This window comes from Sorex fumeus, unplaced genomic scaffold (assembly GCF_029834395.1).
Source record: "Sorex fumeus unplaced genomic scaffold, SorFum_2.1 ptg000201l, whole genome shotgun sequence".
Lineage (NCBI taxonomy): Eukaryota > Metazoa > Chordata > Mammalia > Eulipotyphla > Soricidae > Sorex > Sorex fumeus.
This window is the reverse complement of record NW_026606258.1, coordinates 678414-700533: the sequence shown is the minus strand read 5'-3', so window position 1 is coordinate 700533 and position 22120 is coordinate 678414. Positions and strand designations below refer to the sequence as shown.

General features: G+C 47.8%; 1 protein-coding gene across 2 annotated transcripts in view; it reads right to left on the bottom strand.

Annotated features, from left to right (window-relative positions):
* The window catches only part of PAPOLA (poly(A) polymerase alpha), a 65643-nt gene extending 44210 nt beyond the window's left edge, over nucleotides 1-21433 (bottom strand). Inside the window, exons 1-3 of one of the 2 annotated variants that reach the window (XM_056108271.1) lie at nucleotides 21210-21433; nucleotides 3478-3651; nucleotides 1924-1990 (exon numbers count right to left, since the gene is read on the bottom strand). In XM_056108271.1, the coding sequence (XP_055964246.1) occupies nucleotides 1924-1990; nucleotides 3478-3651; nucleotides 21210-21217 (249 nt within the window). In that variant the 5' untranslated portion in view covers nucleotides 21218-21433. The remainder of the gene's footprint in view (nucleotides 1-1923; nucleotides 1991-3477; nucleotides 3652-21209) is intronic. The other variant, XM_056108272.1, reaches the window with a different exon arrangement.
* Nucleotides 21434-22120: the final 687 nt, after the last annotated feature.

The following is a 22120-nucleotide window of genomic DNA, read 5'->3' as shown; positions in this document are numbered from 1 at the left end:
TACAGACTAATCTAACAGTATATATCTCATAGTATATATATTCAATTATACAGACTAATCTAATAGTATATATCTAATAGTATATTAGAGTATAATTTTTCCATGTCAGAAGCGTCCTCAATGTCAATACTACTATAAATTTTTAATTTCCAAAATGCTTCAATAATAGAAATAAACTTAAGGTTTTTCTGTGTACAAACACCAAGAGAATTAGAAAAATTTTTTTCTTCTGTTTTGGGTTTTGTTTTGATTTGGTTTTGGGGCCATACCCAATTAAGTTCAAGGGTCACTCCTGGCTCTGTGCTTAGGAATCACTCCTAGCAGTGCTTGGAGGACCATGTGGAAAAAAATCCTGGGGCCAAAGCATGAATACAGTGGGCAAGGCATTTGCCTGAAATGCGGTCAACCAGGATTCCATCCCAGGCATCCCACATGACACCCACTGCCTCCCGCACTGCCAGGAGTGACCCCTGGGCATAAGCCAGAGAGTAAGCCCTGAGCATCAAGTCATATCCAGCAAGGTCATGCCTGTTTGGCAGGTGGGTCATACGTACAATCCAGCAGTACTCAAGGGCTACTCCTAGCTCTGTGGTCAGGAATGAACCCTGGCAATACTCCGAGGACCCTCTGCAGTGCCTGAGATGACACCAGGATCAGAGAGATATTAAGGCAAGGCCTTAACCGCTGGTTGGTACCTCTCTGTCCCCTGTCACGCAAACGCTTCAGAATATTCCCTAGACCAGAGAGGGAATATTCTAGCGGGCTTAACCAAGATTCATGCCCCAGCACCAACTACAGTCCCCTGAGTCTACCAGGAGTAATTCCTGAGCAGAGAGCAGGAGTAAGCTCTGAGCACTGCTGTTACCACCCAAAGACCCAAACTGTGCTCCCCCCAATTCTTTTTCCTTTTGCTGAAAGTTTATAAATTCATCAGCTATCATAACTTTTTATAATAATGCATTAGGATCTCAATAAAATAGTATTTAAGAACACTAAACAAAGCAATAGTTTGAGAGACTAGTACCTGAAAAGATTCTCATTTATGTAAGATTCCTTAAAAGCTATAGAGGGGGCTGGAGCGATAGCACAGCGGGTAAGGCGTTTGCCTAGCACGCAGCTGACCCAGGTTCAATTCCCAGCATCCCATACGGTCCCCCGAGCGCCGCCAGGAGTAATTCCTGAGTGTATGAGCCAGGAGGAACCCCTGTGCAGCGCCCAGTGACAAACAAACAAATAAATGAATAAATAAATAAAAAGCTATGGAGTGTCAAGTGTTTGTAACATTTTAAAAGTACCTTTCTAGGAAAAACTACTTCATATTTTCAGTTACTGAATTTCAGCTCTGTAATGTCACAACCATAAGGGACTTTTAATACGCGAGAGAATGGACCAATAGTAGAGAGTCATGCAAGCCATGGACCCACGTTAGATCCCTGGCACCACAAAGAGTCCCCCGAGCAGGGCAGGTGCAATCCCTGAGGGCCAGTCCAAAGGAAGTGCTGAACACTGCCACGTATGGCCCCTAATCCAAAACAACAACAACAACAAACACTGAACCTGAGCTCGGTGACAGAGTGCAGCCCTTGTGCAAATCCCTGGGGCCAATACACTCTGGGTCCAGGGAGATGGCTACAAGGGCAAGAGCACATGCTCCGGCCATGTGGGAGGTCTAGGTTCGATCTTTGGCAGTGCCTGGGCCCCAGCCCCACTAGCAACAACTCCCAGCACCAAGTTGTGGTGTGGTCCCCAAACAAAACAAAGAACTCAATAAGCACCATTCTGGTTTCCCAGAATGGTTATTTTAAAAAAATAACTAGACAGAGATACCGAGCCTTGTTACCAGGTGTATCTTAAATCAACTGCATTGAATTATGAACAAAAAATGACCAAAATGTTACTCTATAGACAAATATTTCACCTTACCTTGCTTTCACTGATTTCTCGTATCCATTCTTTTACCAGGTTATTCAATTTCCCTAAAATTAAAATCCTGTTGACAGAGCAAGTATCAATCGTCAATTCCATAACATTACTTATTGAGATGAAAAACAGATCAAAGGTGGCTTCCCAAATGTGACCCACTTTTGAAGTCATCAGAAAGCACACAGTGGCTAGGTGTATGTGGGCACTGTTCTACTGGGTAAGGCTCTCCTTTAGCTACGAAAGGCATTCCCATTTCTCCTGGCAAACCTGTACTTACATAATCCAAACACCAATCATCAAATTAAAGAGCCAGAGCAACAGGACAGTGGGCAGGGCACTTGCCTTGCATGCAGCCAACCCAGGCAGGATCCCCAGCACCATGAAAGGTGCCCCCATGCTCCACCAGGACTGATCACCGAGTACAGAGCTAGGAGTAAGCCCTGAGCACTGCCAATATGCCCCCACCCCACCCCCACCTTATGGTAGAAGAAAAACTAAGAGGCTGCACGTGAAGCCAGGCAGTAAAACCTTTGCCTTATTGTGTGAAGCCCTAGATTCGATCCCAGGATGCACAAAATAACATAAAAATTAAGGTGTAAGGAGTTCTGGCTCAAGTGCTGATGCACTTTCCTTGCACATGTGTGGTCTTGGGTTCAACTCTTGGGACATATAACCAGAGAGAATACCGCCGGGTATGGCCTTGGTAGTGCATAATTTTACACACACACACACACACACACACACACACACACACACACACACCCCATCCCCAGTCCCAATAGAATTTTATAAAGTGGGGCCCAAGAGATACGCAGCTGGCCCAGATTCAATCCCCAGCACCACATGTTGTCACCCCAGAAATTTGGTCCCTGAGCACCACAACCAGGTGTGACCCAGAGTCAAAACAAATATAATGTGACCTGGAAGCTTTGTAACTTTTCCCACAGTTATTCAATAGATAAATATGAGAAGAAAATAGAATAAAATTATGAAAAAAAATGCAAGGTGGAGTTCATGCCCAATTCAATCAGCTAACCAGTGACTGAATGAATAAATAGCAATACTCCTACATAAAAGAAAAAAAAAACAATGGGAAAAAAATAGGATTCAGGTTTAGAGTTCAATGGCCCAGAGATAGTCCTGCAAGTTTAAGGCCAAGAGCCCAATCCATGGTGTGCCTACCAAAGAAAGGTCTGAATGGGTACACTGTAAGTGGCAGCTCTAAGATCTGTGACCACTGGCACCATAAGAAGCAGTGTGACCCCCCCACCTCCAGTGAGCACCACAACTGAAACGATGTGCCAGCACCACAGCCAGTGGGAGGCTGCAGCAAGCACACACATGGCCAATGTGGCCCTGCGAGCACTAGCAGAAAGTGTGCAAACACCACAACCAAAAGTAAAGCATCCTGCTGCATACCTCTGCTAATGTGTGGAAGCCCCAGCCAACACCACAAGGATACGTGCCCCCACAAGACAAGTAACTTTGGGACACCCTATTGATGAAAGGAAGGGAAAAGAAGGGAGAGGTGGTGAAGAAAAACCTAAGATTCACCTGCGCTGCAGTTCCTCTTCCTCTTCAAAAACCCCGAAGGGCTTCAGAGTCTCGATCAGTTTCTGTGTCAGTACGCAGTCGGTCTCCTTGGGGGCCGCTAAGCTGATAGGAGAGGTAATGCCATAGTGCTTCGGTGGCGGTTGTGTTTGTTGTGACCCCTGCGTTGTAACTGGACTACAAAGGGAATTGGAAAAGATTAGTGCCTCCCCACACAAAAGTCTATGGAATTTCAAACCAACAGGCATCACCAAAAAACTGCTTTAACAGCTCCTTCACTGCCACTTCATCCCTCCAAAAATCTTATTCGCAGACATTTTGTCTTTAAAAAGGAAAAATAACAAATGACAAAGCAGTGTCTCCTCCCATTCCAAAGTGTTTAACTTTGTTACTACCTAAATTTACCTAAATAAATTCTGAGTAAGAATCAAAAATACTCTAAGAAGTCAAACTAGAACACAACTGAGAAAAATTCACTTTTGAAAAGGAATCAAGACTCAGCAGTGAATCCAGAAGACAGATGCTCGCCAGACATCTCTCCGGCCCGCGCTGAGCCGATTTCACGGATTTCATGGGGCTCCTCAGAGAGAGAGGGTGTCCCCTCGCCACCCACTCCAGATGAACCCCCGGTGGCCACAAACTTTCAGAAGAAAAGAAAAACTCAGGTACACGGAAACAGGGTCCGAGAAGCCCATTCCCTTCCCCTCTCCCCACCCCCTTGGGGTCCAGGCTGTCCCGCCCAGGAAGTGCCTCCAGGCCAGTTAAGCAAGGCACAAAAGAAATCTCAAAACCTCCCTACAGAGATGTCTCTGGACCCCAATCATCTACATATTGAGAATTCCAGGAGCGCGGTGCAGCGAAAGAAAGCAACAGAAAATAAATTATCTAGAATCTGCCTGTAGCGGGCAGGCCTGAAAGGCGGTGGGAAAATTCGAAATAATGGTGGTGGGAAGGTGTAATGGCGGTGGGATTGGTGTTGAAATACTGAATGTCATCAATGTGAACAACCCTAGGAAAATAAAATTTAAAAAGGAGTCCAAACCTATTTATTTCCAAGTCAATGATAAAACTAATCCCAAACAATAACCAATACAGGAGATGCCCCTCACCCCCCACAAAAGGGACTTAACATCTCACTCACAACTAAAAATCCACAGATAATATAAACACAAAAACCTTAAGGAGGAACAAAGGTTATGCACAGCAACGGTATTTGATTCTCTGGTTTGGGGGCAACACCTGGCAACATGAAGGGCTTGACTGAACTCGGGGATCACTCCTGGCAGGACTTGGGGGACCCTATGGGTTGCCAGGAATCAAATCCTAGCTGGATAATGTGCAAGACAAGCATATTACCCTCTGTACTATCTCTCCAGCCCCAAATGGTGTTTTTTTGCCAAGAGATTTACATTCCAAAAATAATATTAGTCTCTAAAATTCTTCCATTTTAAGAGAAATTCCCAAGTTGTGTAACTAGTCAGATTTCAATCTAAGTGATGAAAAGAAAATTGCATGCTTTGAATACTTTAAAAAATTAATTTGAGGGCCAGAGCAATAGTACAGCAGACAGAGTGCTTGCCTTGAACAAGGCGAACCCGGGTTCTATCTTTTAGCACTTCATCTGATCCCCTAAGGACCCGATAGAAGTGACTGTGGGCAGTCAAGAAGTCCTGAGTACCACACTGTGGCCTAAAAACTACCACCAACAAAAAATATTTCCACCTAAGTAATGGCATACTTCGAATACTTTAAAAAATTAATTTGAGTGGCTGGAGCGGTAGTACAGCAGGCAGGGAGTTTTCCTTGCAAGCAGCCGACCCGGGTTCGATCCCCAGCATCCCACGTGGTTCCCCAGGCACCACCAGGAGTGACTTCTGAGTGCAGAGCCAGAAGTAACCCTGAAGTTGCCAGGGATGCTGCCTCCAAAAAAGAAAAGGAAAGGAGGACGACAAAGAGGGAGGGGCGTAGGGAGGAAGAAATTAATTCAGCAAGCAAGACAGTTAATTCAACTGGCTAAAGGTATGTTTGCAAGCGAGAGGTCCAGGTTCCATCCTCTGCACTGTAATCAGGAGATGTAATTTTGAGAATACATGTTTCGACACAAAGAACCCCCCCCCACCCCACCAAAAAAGAAGTTTTTGATTAAAAATAAGATTCCCACATTGGGGCTGGAGAGCTAGTCTTGGTTTGATCCCCATCATCACAGTCCACTGTGAAAAGCAGAGCCCAGCCCCTGAGACTCCTAAGCACCCCTGGGGTAATCCCTGACAGTGCCCTGTGGCCCAAGTCGTGGACCACTGGCCCGGAGACAACTGCTGGAAGCAAGTCCTGATCACTGCTGGGGAGGCGACTCTCCACCACCTCCCCCTAAAGGCCAAAGAAACAGCTCACCAGAGCATGAACTCTGCATGCTGGAGGACTGGGTTCCAGCGCCAGCACGCCTGGACACCAACAGGTACAACCTCTGGGTATAGGAGCCAGAAGCACCTCGGTGGCCCCAAACCAAACCCAAACAAAAAGAAATTAACTGTTTTAGGGGTTGGAGCGACAGTACAGACGGAAGGAGGCTTGCCTTGCATGCAGCCAGCCAATCCCTGAGCACCACCAGGTGTGGCCTAAAAACAAGAACCAAAAAGTTAACGGCTTTAAAATACAAGTAAGGCGACTGAAAAGACAGGAGAGCAGGCAGACGCATGCCTTGTATGAGCCAACTTCCGTTTGATTCCCAGCACCCTATACGGCTGCCCAGAACAAAGCCAAAATTTTAAAAATCCACAAACACATCCCAACCTTTTTTCAAGTTCAAAGTAAATCATTTTAACAATAGCCTACTTAAGCAATACCGTGTGAAATCCAATATACGAATGTCATTATATATACTCATTCCCTACCGACAGGATTCTGGCTTACACTATGACTATTAGACTGTGTTTGTTTTTAGGGGGTGGGTATTTTCTATTCTCCTAGAACAAACCAAGAGCACCAAAACATACCATCAATCATCAGGCTGTAAAACATCTACTGATGGTGTTCCCAGGACCACTTACAGATTGTCTCAATTTTCATTTCATTTTATGAAAGTAACACTAAGAATCAGATTTATGATCTTTTACAGCAATCCCTTCTGAGCAATCCCCTCCTACTTCCTCACTCTAATGAGCTGTCCAGAGCCAGGAGAGCTCACAGAACTGGGGATCCACATGAGTCATCAAACTTCCTTAATGCTCTAGCTTTCCAGTGCAGGCAGTCACCTCCTGCGATGAAAATACACAAAGCAGGGGCCTGAGAGAGTGCAGCGGGAAAGTTGCTTGGCTTGCATGCAGCTGACCCGGGCTTGATCACCAGCCCAAAAGCAACAACCATAACAACAACAACAAAAAACCCTTAAGTAATAATTAAGTCCTTATATCCTATCAATTAACAGTCAACAGACTCACAAAACTGGTATCATAAAGTGACACTAGGGGCTGGAGAAAGAGTGAGGTAGGCGGAGCATTTGCCTTCCGTGTGGCTTACCCAGGATGTCCCCAGCATCCCTTATGGTACCCAAGCCCTGCCAGGAGTGACATATGCGCTCAAAACCAGCAGTGAACCCTAAGTATTGCCGGATATGACCTAAAAAAAAAACATAAAAAACAATAAAACCTGTAAGACTCCAACAAGTTCCCTACAAAAAATCCAAAGCATCACTATAAGAACTATTTGGGTGTGACAGTCCAGCGGTGCTCAGGCTCTGTCCTGGGATCACACCTGACTGTGCAGAGACCCAAATGGAGTGCGACTGTCTTGCCTGTCATAGTGTCTCTCTGGCCCCATGTCTTTTTTTTTTTGCTATGAAAAGCAAACTAGAAAATTTAAAACTACAATAGTTTTCTTATCAGTAAAGGACCTTTTCCAGGCCGGAGGAAAGTCCAATGGGTAGGGCAGCTGCCTTGCACAATTCCTGGCATCCCAGAGTCCCCTGAACCCACCATAAGTGATCTCTGAACACAGATCCAGGAATAAGTCCTGACAACTACCCTGCAAGGTGTGGCCAATACTCAGAAGTAAGGTCCCTCCTTCCCCTCCCCTTACCATACACACACACACAACCCCCCAATGCTTGGCATCCAAGACCTGACTAGTTAGAACAAATATTTAGGTATTCAGAACAACAGCATTTTTGTGAAGTTACCATGTGACTACAGAGTTCTTATTTTGGCAAGATTGTTGTTTCAAAAGTTTAAGCATCCAACAAATACACTTAAGCAAACTCAAATGGTGACAAGTTAGTTCTTATGTAGTTTAGTAGCCATACAAAATATGATCAATTTGGGGATATACGATGACAATAACCATTTCCTGATCAGTGAGGAATTATGAAATATAGAAGTGCCCCCAATTCATGGCATTACTCATAAACCTTTCAGTTACCAACAGATAAACCATAGTGCAAAGTGTTACATAAGGCATATTAAGAGTTATATATTAAATATCAACTTTTATTGCTACAGTGTCGTGCTATTTCATTGTAAGGTTATTAATGCCCTGCACCTAATTTATAATAAAATTTCAGTCCTATCACAGATATATGAAATTCCAGTATAAAGGAGTACATTAGTACCTGCAGGTTCAGGCATGATGGGGAGTCTGAGAGTCCCCTGGTAAGGGGGAGAACTGTACACTAAGAACTTTACCTTCCCACATAATACAGTTTCGAAATTCCAGAAAACTATTTTTACATATTTAAAAATTTTAAAAAGTACCCCAAGACACTCAAGAAAATAAACACTATTTTCAGAAGAGTATTCAAGAAACAAACTCAAATGCCCATTCATATAACATTGACCTACCTAAAAATATTCCAACTTTATATAGTAAAACACTTTGTAAGTCAAATTAAAAGAAACACTGTAGGGCCGGAGCTGTAATACCATAGGTAGGATGCCTGCCCTGCATGGGGTTGGCATAGGTTTGATCCCCAGAACCCCATATGGTTCCTGAGCACCACCAGAAGTGATTCCTGTGCACAGAACCCAGAGTTAGCCCTGAGCACTGGTGGGTGTGAGAAGGCATTATGCCAAATTATGCAAAAAGTTATCAAGCAAAAAAATATTTCACTGAATACTAGAGAGTAAATTTTAGCTACTATGCATCTGAAACAGGGGCCAGAGCAAAAGTACAGTGGTTAGGGCACTTGCCTTGCACACGGCCCACCAGGGTTTGCATCCATATCGTTCCCGAACCAAGAGTAATCCCTGAGCACAAAGCCAAAAATAAGACCTGAGCACCAGGTGTACCCCTGACCACACTCTCCACTTGGAAAAAAAAAAAAAAGAGGACGACATACACAGAATCTGGAAGTTACTGTGCTTGCCTTCAAAGTTGCAGACCAGTTGGGCACTGCCAGCTGAAGCACCAAAACTCAAGAAAGTTTTAAAAGTGCCCTCGCAATAGTGTGCCAAGTACCGAACCCCCGTACATCCGAAGCATGTGCACTACATTTCACTACCCCAATTTTAAGACTTTTCCTCCAGCAGCTGCACCTCAAGCAATTTACCTTCCAGAAACTGGAACCACAGAACACAGACGCCAGGTCCTGGAGTGGAGAACAGTGGCTCAGACACCCTGACTAGCTACACATGACGCTGAGCCCAGAAAGAGCACCCAAAGGGGAAGGCGCAGGCGTGTGCAACCGGGTTCAATCCCGTGACCACAATGGCCGGAGTCAGGCTGGTACACACCGCATCCCAGGAGCCTCGCACTGACCACTAGCTAGCCTGGCTGGCCCTCCCACACCAAGAACTGTCCTAGGCCACCTGAGCACATTGTGGGAGATCCCTCCCTTAAAACAAAAATGGGAAAGACATGAAATAGACACATTTAAAGACATGAAATACACTCATCTATCCCAAATCTACGCACCCCTCCTGAGGTAGAAGCTGGGTCAAACATGGGTCAAACTCCCCCTCCACAACACTTAAGTCTGAAATGAAGAGTCTGTATCAGAGAACCAAAAGCGGCAGTGCTTGGGATCTCTTGACCTCTCTCGATTTTGCTGGCTCCAGAATTTGACCCTTGTCATCAGACTAAGATAAAAAGACACCCAAAACTGTTCACTGGAGCACCATATGCCTTAAAATAATCAAAAAATCTCCAAAATAAACATCATTTTGGGGGCTGGAGTGATAGCACAGCGGGTAGGGTGTTTGCCTTGCAGGCGGCCAACCCGGGTTCGATTCCCAGCATCCCATATGGTCCCCTGAGCACTGCCAGGGGTGATTCCTTAGTGCAGAGCCAGGAGTAACCTCTGTGCATCACTGGGTGTGACCCAAAAAGCAATAAAAAATAAATAAACATTTTATTTTAGTATAGGATTTGCTAAAGAGATCACCTCTTCACAACAAAATGCCACGCTGCATTTGACAATGACGCTGTTATTGCACACAGTGGCAAGGAAAGATGCCCACAATAAGTCAGGTGAGGCCTACTCCCTAGAGGGCACCCAAAATGGCTAAAAAAGCCACAGACTATAATCTAGTACTTAGTGAAATCTCAACAGAACCCGGTAGCGTGTTATGCGTCCTACATGACAACCAAGTGTTTCGAACCACTGTGGAGAGGGAACGGGCACACTGGCAATACTGGGAGGCAACCAACGGCTGTGATCAGGAATCCCTCCCAGCGGTGCTCAGGGGACCAGACAGGACCAGACATCCACGCCCTTCCTCCTGCACAGGCCCTTCAAGCTTTCTCCCGGGCCCCTTCATTTAAATAAGCCCATTTTTAAAGCAAAACAGTTCTATTTAGGAAATATGAGAGGAAAGAATTACACACCCAAGTGAGGATGCATGCAACCCCCTCCCCGAATAGAACAGGCCTGGCGGAAGAGTGCACACACCCAGCGTACACCACACCAATTCACAGTGAGCTTTCGAGAAGTCCCACTATCCATCTGTCACAATATAATCAAGTATCCTTAAAATTAAAAAAAGCATTTTTGGTTTTTGTTTTGCCACCACACCACAAAGTGCTCAAAGTGCGGAGGGGGATCACTCCTGGTGGTCTCAGGGGACCACATGGGAGGCTGGATCTCAAACCCAGGCCAGCTGAGTGACGGCCCGCGTCAGCCCTGCTGCACTATCTCACCAGCCTGTTCAATTGTTCTTGATTATAGATGTCAAATGAAACTTGGAAGGTCATCTAATGCTACTCAGGCAAAGACAAAGGTAATAAGGAGGCTGAAATCTGTCAGCAATCGCCACCAAATAAATGTTCAATTAAAACAATGATCACTATTAGCCTATGACTAGAAACAAATACAAAGCAAAGTACGCAGGACTTGTAGCTCCAGGAAACTGCTACGGCATCTGATAATGGGATTTCTTCCTTTTGTTTCCGGGCCACTCCTAGCAGGCTCGGGCCCATAGGTAACGCGGAGGATGGAACCTGGGTCAGCTTTGTCCAAAGTAAGCCCCTTACTGGCTGTACGTATTGGTCCCCTAAGACGATCAAATTTCTTCACACCACTTTTCCAAAAAGCACCTGTGCACCATTTATTTTTGCCCCAAAGCACAGTATTCATTACAGTAGTTTACTGTTTATATTTTTTTTAAAAAAAAAAGCTAAAATCAGTAAGGAAATTAAAAGTCTGCTCTCAGTGACAATACAAAATTTAGTCTGAAATCCAGACCGTTCAAGAATTTAGCATGAGGGGCTGGAGCAATAGCACAGCGGGTAGGGCGTTTGCCTTGCACGCAGCCGACCCGGGTTCGATTCCCAGCATCCCATATGGTCCCCTGAGCACTGCCAGGAGTGACTCCTGAGTGCAGAGCCAGGAGTAACCCCTGTGCATCACCAGGTGTGACACCCCCCTCAAAAAAAAAAGAATTTAGCATGAACTAAATACAGAAACTGTCATGTCCTCCCGTTGTTCATCAATTTTCTTGAGCGGGCCTAGTAACATCTCCATCGTGAGACTTGTTGTTACCGTGTTTGGCATATCGAATACGTCACAGGGAGCTTACCATGCGGGGCTCTGCGAGAGAGGCAGAGGAATCGAACTCGGGTCGCCCATGTTGGCTGCATCCAAGGCAAACGCCCTACCGCTGTGCTATCACTCCAGCCCAATACAGAAACAAGGGGGGGGGGGGCGGGAGGGAGGGGATCAGACGGAGTTTGCAAGCTTGCAGTTGCCCTCAGGATGCTTGATCCCAGGTACACTGTACACTGAACACCACCAGGGGTCACTCCTGGGCACAGAGCCAGGAACATCCTGCCATTGCTGCTGGGTGTGGCCTAGAAACCCCCAACCCAAGTGTGTGTGTCTCAGAAACAAAGAGCCATGATTGTGCAGGAAGACGTTTAAGTGTGTTGTCGCAACAAGGGAGGGCTTGCAGAGATGAGTCAGCCATACAAAAGGGCAATAAATCAACTATCTTCCCAAACAGCTTATTGAAAAATTCTTTCAATTTAAGCAAAGCGCACTCTTACTAATGAATCCATCCCTATCACCTCCTGCTGGGCATCTGGGGTCTGTAGCGCACGGTAAGAGCTGGGTCAAATGACTCGATTTTACTTCAGTGGACAGGAAACACTGCCATTTCCCCCTATTTTTATTCAGGGTGAAACTGAAATCTCAACTTTCTTTGGAAGGGTCCTTTTTGGAAGCAACCAGAGAAATCAGAGAAATGCTGGATATGTGAGTGTGTATACATGTGTCTGTGTTACAGTTGTTTGGGCTTGGGGTGGAGGTTCTGGGCCATACTCGGTACTCAGGGCTCTCTCGTGGTGGGGCTGGAACGCCTGAACCCCTGCATCTCTCTGGTCCCGAGGTTTAAAACATCGCGATAGCTTCTCGGTAAGCAGTGGGGGAGGAAGACCTTGGCCAGAAAGCGACTGAGGGGCTGCTCTCAGCAGCATTCTTGAACCTTTCAGCCTGTGGAATGGTGCCCAGCTACACACAAGACCGGTACTTTCCAACTTCCTACTCCCACAGATTAGCACCCCATCTATGAACTGACATGGTGGCTGTAAAGTATCTGAAAGTGCATTAAATGAATCTGTCACAAAAAATTGAACAGACTTGCACACACACACACACATATATATATACATTGCACATATATATATTTTGCTAATAAATTATTTTAAAAACGTAACTGGCTTGTCCTGTGTTAAGTGATACTAAATATATTTATAATCTAACTACACATATATCTCTACACAGAATCTGGGTCTGGGACACACCATTAGTGCTAAGGGCAACCACAGCGTTGCTGTTCAGAGGCCTATGCAAAGCCGAGGATTCACTGCGGGACTCTAGTTTGTTTCTGTCATCTTATCTGTTCCACTGAACCTAGCATATTCTTAAAAATATATGTAACAAGTGAACCATCCAGTCATAGTTTTAAAAAGTAGCAGCAACTTGTTTGATCATTGCAGCACTCTTTACAATAGCCAGAATCTGGAAAAAACCTGAGTGCAAGAAACTTTGGTACATTTACACAATGGAGTACTATGTAGCTGTTAGAAAAGATGAAGTCATGAAATTTACATACAAGTGGTACTACATGGAAAGTATCATGTTAATCGAAATGAGTCAGAGAGGGATAGACACAGAAAGATTGCATTCATCTGGGGAACATAACGTAACAAATAGGAGACTAACTCCCAAGAACAGCCGAGATAGTAACAGGAGGTTCACTCCATGGCTTGGAGGCCAGCCGCACACGCTAGGGGAAAAGGCAGCTCAGATGGAGAAGGGAGGACCAATTACAGGGTGTTGGGAGGATCCTCCCAGGATGGGAGAAGCATGCTGAAAGTAGACTCTAGACCTGCCACTCAATGCCTCTCTTGCAAACCACAATACCCAAAAGGAGAGAACAAAAGGGAATGCCCTGCCACAGAGGCGGGGTGGGATGGGAGGATGGGGGTTGGGAGGGACACTGGGATCCGTGGTGGTGGGAAATGGGCACTGGTGGAGGGATGGGTACTTGATTGTTGTATAACTGAAACCCAAGCACAAAAATTTGTACATCTACAACTGTACCTCATGGTGTTTCACTAATACAAATTTAAAAATTAAATAAATAAAAAAGTAGCAGCAGAAGGGCTGGAAGAGATAGCATAGTGGGTAGGTCTCTTGCCTCCCACAGTGGACCCCAGCACCCCCATAAGGCCCCCTAGCTTCTGATCAAAGCCAGAAATAGCCCTGGGTATGGCCCCAAAATCAAAAATCATTCTTCTTTTTTAAAGCACAAGTTTGGGGGTCAGAGAGGTAATGCAACAGGTAGGGCACCTGCCTTACCTGCAGCCGACAGGTTTAGACAGATCCCAGACACCACTTAGTGAGTCCTGCTAGAAGTTGATCCCTGGGGCACAGTGTCAGGTGTGCACCCTGAGCACCGCCTGGGTGTGGCCCTCACCCCTAAAAATCACCAAACCAAGTAAAGCGATCATCTGCACTCAAGGGCAATAAACTAGGATTAAACCCCAAAGTCAAACTATGAAAATGCAAATTTGATTTTTCAGGGAAAGCATCCCTGTTGCTTTTAAGAATAGACATATTATTTTTCCACCCCTCATAAGGTCAATTCCAACTGCACCCAGACCCTCTAACCAGAAGGGTAAGAGAAATTTAAAAGTCCATTCACAGCATTTCCACGTCAATTCGTCAGTTTCAAAATTAAAGAATCTAGAAAAATACAAAAATAAATCAGAAACAATAGTCAAAATTCAGGCCTATCTTTTTCATTGATTTTTGCTTACTCAGGTTTTTTAGTTGAAAGCGGTTTGTGAGGGGCTGGAGCGATAGCACAGCGGGGAGGGCGTTTGCCTTGCACGCGGCCAACCCAGGTTCGATTCCCAGCATCCCATAGGGTCCCCTGAGCACCGCCAGGGATAATTCCTGAGTTCAGAGCCAGGATTAACCCCTGTCCATCGCCAGGTATGACCCGGTTTGTGACTACCCTGCATTAAGTCTACGGGTTGACTATTTCCCAACAACATTCGCTGTGCATTTCTTCCTTCATCACATCTCTCTCCCCTTTTCTAAATAAAATATAGCATTTGTCTGCTTCCTTTCAAAAGTATACACATCATTTATTGCACATATTATTACTGAATACAGTACACTGTAAACCTTTTATGTGTCCTGGGACCCTGTCCACCCCCCCCCCAATCATGCCTGTTTGGTTACAATATGACTTTATTAAGATGATCTGGACTAGAACACACAACTATTAGGTGTATCTGTACATCAAAACATATTATGTGCATTAAATACAAAAAATGCCAGTAACATTTTGCCTTCCTCAAAAACTGCAAAACCACCATTAGTGACATCAAGTTAGTTTCTGAACAAAACAGAGAAAATATAAATATGAAATATAATTCTATGACAGAGAAAGGAAGTTATGGGGTTGGGACCCTACAGATTTTCTCCTAAATCTTTAAATTTCCGGAATGGAGAAAGCTATAGGATTCTGCAAACCTATCATACAAGGATTGAAAACAACAAACATCTACCTTTGAAGGCTGTAGTCACAAGATAAAATGTCTAAGTGGTAAATCTGTTTGTGACTTTAAATAAACCAGAGTCACCAAAAATACACTAAGACTACAGTGTGCTGTTCGTTACATATATTTCAAGGCATTTAAACAGACGTCAACTGAGCTGATAAAGTAACAGTTCCCAACAAGACCCAGGAAAAATAGTACAGTATTAGAAGGGGAACAGAACCTGGAAACCAAAGCGGAATTAAGGCCCCAACCTCAAGAAATCTCAGACAATTTAACCAATGTTACGGGAAACAAATGTCTCCCGCAATACTGCTGCTTTGTGAATCAAGATTTTGTGCAATCATTTAAAAGCTGACAGAAATGAGCCAGACAGTGGGAAGGGCACTTGCCTGTAGGCAGTCAAGTGTATCTGATCCCCAGAACCCGGGATGGTTCCCCAAGTCCTGCCAGCAGTGACTTTTGAGTACAGAGCCAGGAGTCAGCCCTGAACATCACCAGGTATGCCCCCACCCCAAATCTAAATGGCCTTGCTTTACCTGAAACAAGTTTTTATAAACTTGATACAAGTAAGAGATGAAATTTTGTGTAACATTAAAAGCACCTTACTTAGTACCAAAGGAGGGGAACTAAATAGGTTCAAATTTACTCCCACGACCTCCCAACTTCGGCATAAAAAAGCAAATATGGGGTCGGAGCAACAGGACAGTCGTTTGGGCATTTGCTTTGCACACAGCAATCTAACCAGGCTTGGAGTGCCAAGCCGATCACAGGCACGCTACATAGTACCCAGGGCCTGCCAGGAATAATCCCTGAGCACACCAATGGGTGTGGCCAAAAAAAAAAAAAGAAAGAAAAGCATTAAGGTGTAACACTTCAGATTCATAGCAACATTAATAAGCAACAAGTAATTTGCTACCCCCCCAAAAAATTAAAAATCTAAATCCGGGCCAGAGGGACTGGAGAGAGAGCAGAGCGGGTAGGGCGTTTGCCTTGCACGCGGCCGACCTGGGTTCGATTCCCAGCACCCTATATGGTCCCGAGTGCATCACCAGGAGTAACCCCTGTGCATTGCCAAGTGTGACCCGAAAAGCAATAAATAAATAAATAAATAATAAATAAATCCAGGCCAGAATGCTAGTATGGAGAGTAGGAAACCTGTCTTGCACGCAGTCGACCCAGGTTCAATCCCCAGCACCAGGGACCGGAGCAATATAACAGCAGGCAGGTATTTGCCTTGCAGGCAGCCAACCCAGATTTGATCCCCGACACCCAGTACGGTCCCAGCACTGCCAGGAGCAATTCCTAAACGCAGAGCCAGGGGTAACCCCTGTGCAGCACTGGGTGTGACCCAAAAAGAAAAAAGAAAAGAAAAAAAATCCCCAGCACCACCTATGGCCCCCTTAGCCCCACCAGGACTGCAGGACTGATTCTGGAGCTGGGGCCAGGAACAAGCCCCTAGAAGCAGCGGGTGTGGCCTTCCCCCTCCCCCACAAGGCGGGTAGAGGGGAAGAGTGAGGGAACAACTCGAAAACCTAAATTAGAAGTTGTCCGTTATCTCCCTACAAGTAATTTAAGATTTTTTCCACTGAACCCCCCCCTCCCCACACACACACAGTCTCTAAAGCCATGTCTCCCAATTCCTCAAGACTTTTCAAAACTGTCTACACGTTTTCGTGTGGTCATTTAAAAGAAACCAACTAGCACTGAAAATAGAAGCTTGGGACAACTGTTAGCTGTACAGTTCTCGAGTTCTCAATCCTTTTTTTAGTCTAAGGGCTCTTTTATACCTCTTAAAACATACTGAAGATCCCAAAGAATTCATATAATTATGTGTGCCAATATTTACTGAACTGAAAATTTGAAGTGTTATTTTTTTAAATGCTTACTCATTTTTATTAATAAGGAATTTACGACATGCTAATAACTTCTGGGGGCATGCCTGGTCTGAGGGCAACTCTGAACTGGCAGCGGGGGTAAACCAACTGAGTCTGTATGAAAAGCGGTGCTCCACTTTGGGCCACCTCCCAAGACAATCATTTTTAGTAAGCTTTTCAAAACAAAAACTTAAAATAAGTTTTATATTCTTGCAAATCTCTTTAAATAATGGCTTAGGGGCAGGAGCAATAGCACAGCGGAGAGGGCGTTTGCCTTGCACACGGCCGACCCGGGTTCGATTCCCAGCATCCCATATGGTCCCCCGAGCACCACCAGGAGTGATTCCTGAGTGCAAAACCAGGAATAACCCCTGAGCATTGCCGGGTGTGACCCAAAAAGCAATAAATAAATAATGACTTAATAACAGACAGCAGGATTTCCAAAACTGCTCCAACAAATTTAAATCTTTTTTCCATAAAATCTTTTGAACAGAAGGGCAGGAATGTTAGTACCGCGGGGAGGGCACTTGCTCTGCCCGAGACTGACCTAGGCTGGATCCTTCCTCAGCATCCCACATGGTCCCCTGAGCCTGCCAAGAGTGATTCCCGACTACAGAACCAGGAGTAGCCCCCAAGCACCACTGGGTGTGGCCCCAAAATGGAATAGATACCTATCAAGAAAAGACACATCACTACATTATCATTAGAAAGCTATTAAAATGCTGTATCCTGGGGCTACAGATAGCTCAGAGGGTGGGGCTTTCGCCTTGTAAGCACCAAGATGGGTTCAAAACCCAGTGCCAGGCACCACACGTGGCTCCCACCGGTGCTCAGTCACATAGGAGAGGAGCAGAGAGCCAAGTGTACATCCGAGGGACCACTGGGTATGACCCAAAAACACAAAAATAAATTAAAATACTGTAATGTAAAAGCCATTCAAATAACTCATAAATCTTTGAAGCACACCAATACCTCACAAGTGGTAATTTCTAAACGAGTAACATTCTGAAAGCTCAAACCATACATCAACAAGCCCTTTACACTCGGCTGCATAAAAACAACTTGTCCACCTTAAGCCTTAAAATATGCATTTTGCCCATATATGATGGTACTGACATCATGAGTTGGAGGCTTGGAAAATGTAAGTTCACTGAAACAGGCACATCTTCCAAATGCTGACACATTCTTACCTATATCAGAAAAACGACTCCTTAATATCACCACAAATCAAATTGCAAACAATTACTGGGAAGTTGTCAAGCTGTGAGGATCAGAACCAAGTGTCCCAAAATTTGTTTTGTTTTCAGGCCTTATCCAAGAGCGCTCAGGGATCACTCCTGGCTTGGAAGACAGTCTGTGGTACTAGGGATGGAAGCAGGGTCAACTGCATGCAACTCCTGCTATGCCATGGCTCCAGCCTCCCAAATTCTCATTTTTGCTTGAAAGCTCAAATTTTATCTGTGGCCCAAACTCTATCAGTTTTCCTTAAAGCGACAAGCTTCAATTCATTCTCAGCAAATAACGAATTGTCCATATGAATCGGCAGAGCCTGGCAAGCTCCCCGTGACGAATTCGATATGCCAGACACAGTAACAACAAAGTCTCCAATGGAGACGTTACTGGGCCCGCTGGAGCAAATCGATGATCAACGGGAGGGCCTTTACCTTTACCTTTACCAAATCAATATCCATAGCTCAATACATGTTTTTGCAGGTAAAAACAGAATTCCGAAACACTAATTCGGCGCACAACTAGCACACAAAAGCTCTTTTCAGAACCACCACTCCCGGGGCAAGAGACATCACAGCACCTGCCTTACACCCGGCCGGGCCAGCCTCAATTTCCACACCACATATGGCTGGTTCCCCAAGCACTGATAGTGCCATTAAGCCCTGAGCACAGTCTGGTCTGGGCCCCAAACAAAAAAACTGTTCTACTTTTAGTTAGAGCTTAATGTGTAACTCCTCCTTTATGAGATCGGATTTAAAAGACATTAAAAAAAAAAACACCTCAAGTATCAAGTCTCGATAATAACATTTTACTTTTTTTAAAATGGGGAGGGGGGCTGCTTTAGGGTGGCCCATGGGGTTACAGCACAGAGTTAAGGCACTCGCCTTTCACACAGCTGCTTCATCCCAAGTACCGCATATGGACCCCAGCACTATCAGGAGTGATCCGAGTGGAGCTAAGAGCCCTGAGCACAGCTGGGTGCGACCCATACTCACCCCCACAGCAAATGAGAAGAGAAATGGGGAGGGAAGAGAGAGCAGGGGACAGGGGAGAGAGACCACCCGCGTGCACTCCAAAGGCAAGCTTCACATGCAGAAGACCCAAGCGCTAAGACCCAAGTGCTATTCCCAACACTGCCTGGTCACCGTCACCCAAGCACCACCAGAGAATGACCCCAGAACACACAACAGAGCAACACCAGCCAGGCCCAAAAATCAAAACGGGGGTGGGGGGAGGCAATTACTCTGGGCCAGAGAGTATAAGGGTCAGGGCTCTCACTTCCCATATGGGGAGCACTGCTGTCCCCCAGCACCACCAGAAGTGACCCCCCTGCGCAGGGCTGGGAGAAGCCCCTAAAGCATCCTCCAGGGAGGCCCAAAACACCCACCCCCACAAAGCACAACTACCCCTGGTAATAATACGAACATGGACACACCCTTCCAGGAGTGGAGCCTCTGTGTTATTACACTGCCACGCGGTATTAGCACTCTCCACCAGCAGGTCCACACTACCTGCCTCCAGCACCAGCCCGGCCCGACAATTCAGGACAACAGCTCTTCGCCCACTACCCATCTCCCAGCTACCTAAGCATCTCTTCGGGTCACTTCAACTTTGGTGGCTCTGGTAAGAATCCAAGTACTCCGGTACCCGAGTGCTAATCCTTTTTATTACAAACGGGATAAGAGGAGCTGATGCAATAATGATCTGCTCGGCACAGCACAGGACAAACTGTAAAATCGGGACCAGAAAACGCAGTGCATCTCATACCGATGCAGTAGTGTGCCAACACGATTTGGGGCCAGGCAGGAATTAGCCCGGAGCACAGGCATGTGTGGCACCAAAACAAACAACAACAAATACCGGAAAGGCACGATGTGTGTCATCTGTCTCCACTGTTGTATGTTTGGGGGGGGGGGGGGCCCACACCTGGCCATGCTCAGAGGACCATATGGAATGCGGAGGAGGATGATGAGCCGGGGGTGGTCGCCTGGAAGGCAAAGCGCCCTGCCCACTGAACTCCAGTCCTCACTTGCATATAGGAAACAGATTCTTCTGCAAAGAATTTAAAGCACTTAAGTGTTTTGTTTTGTTTTTTCAAGTTACAGTCTTCACCAGCCAGTCTTAAACAACAACAACAAAAAAAAATACAGAGGTTAAAAATAAAAATAAAAAAAAAAAAGCATGCAAGTATTCTTAGTTTCTTAGGACGGCGAAGCCGGGCTCTTCCAGGGCGCCTCGAGGCACGGAGCGCGGAACCTGCGGCCCTGCCCCGAGGCCAAGTCCCTTCCTGCTCCGAAAGGGCCACCAACATGCGGGCGGGCGGGCGCTGCGTCCCCCAGGCCCCCGGCCCCGCCCGGAATCCCCTGCTCGGGCCCCGGCCCAGCCCTGCCCGGCCGACAACTCCCCCTCCCCGCGTCAAAGAAAACGCACAACTCGGCCCTTCCATCCTGCGGGCGCCGCGGGCGGGGGCGGGGGGCGCGCGCTCAGGGCCCGTATTTCCCCGGGGCGCGTGGCTGGGAGCTCGGGCGCACGATTGCCCCCCTGCAGAAAACACACACACACACACACACACACACACACACACACACACACACACAGAAACACACACACACAAGCACGCACACGCGCGCGCGGTCAACCCAGAAGCGAACGGTCGGTCCGGGCTGGCCGGCGCCGTCCGTCCGTCCGTCCGTCCGTCCGTCCGTCCCGGGGGCGCCCTGGCAACTTCCCGGGGCAGACGGAAGCCGCGCTCCCGCAGACAAACTTTTGGGGGACCCCCTCCCCCGCCACCCCGACCACACACACACACACACACACACACACACACAGCGGCGCGGGCGTCCCCGGGCCACCGAGAGGAGTGGGGGGTCGCCCCGCCGCGTCCCCGGGAGGCGGGAGGGCGCGGGGGGCGCGCGCGCGCGCGGGGCCGAGGGGCGGGAAAGGCCGGAAGGGGAAGGCCCGGCGCGGCGGCGGCGGCGGGGTGCGGGGCGCGGGGCGCGCGGCGGCGGCGACCCGGCCCGAGCCCCCCGCGCCCGCCCCTCGCGCGCGCGCTCGCTGGCTCGCGCCCCCCACCCCTCCAGGCGGCCCGGCGTGCGCGGGAGGAGGAACAGAAGCGGCGGCGCTACTCACAACGGCATCGTCTCCCGCGCCGGCACCGCCCAGTCACTGCCCCCCCGCAACCGCCGCCGCTGCCGCCCTGGGCATGATCCACTGAGGCGGGAGGGCGGGGGGGGCCTGGCTCGGCCCTGGGTCCAACCCCGCTCCCGCACCCGCTCCCGCCGCTTTAAGCGCTTCTCCTCCTTCCCCTTCGTCCTAACATGGCGCCCGAGCGCTACCACAGCAACGTTCTAGAACCGCTGACGCCGCCACGCACGCCGCGCGCGCGCAGGCGCAACTCGCCGCGCGGCGCCGCGGGGGCTGCCGGGAAGTGGAGTTCCGCCCGCCCGCCCGCCCGCCGCCCGGCGCGCCACTTCCGGGCGCCGCGCTTCCGGCGCCGCGGGGGCGACGAGCGGAGCGGAGCCAGGCGGGCCAGCTCGAGCGGGGCCGCCGCTTCCGGCGCGGTGGGTGGGCCCGCCGCCCGAGGTCGCGGCGGCGGCGGCGGCGGCGGCGGCGGAGACGCGCGCGCACGGAACGGGGTGGGGGGGCGCGAGCTCCGCGCGCCTCTGCAGCACGTGGCACGCGCAGAGGAGTGGGGGGTGCTTCTCCCACCCCCCCGGAGCGCCCCGCTTTGGGGGGCCCTTGCCGGACGCTGAGTGCGGAGAAAGCGCCCCGTGGGTCTGTGGGTTTTGATCACACGTGGAAACATTGTTTCGGATAGAGAAGCAAATTTGGTTCGGTTTGGTTTTGCAAGTTTTGATTCTGGGCCCACACCCTGAACGACCGGGGAGGTTGTGGGGGGGGGGGGGACCCCCATGTACTCTCAGCCCTGAGAGCGTCCCCCCAGCCCTGTTTTTGTTGGTTAGTGTGGCAGCTTGAAAGCACTTCAGGGGTTGGAGCCGTAGCACAGCGGGGAGGGCGTTTTTGCGTTGCACAAGTCCAAC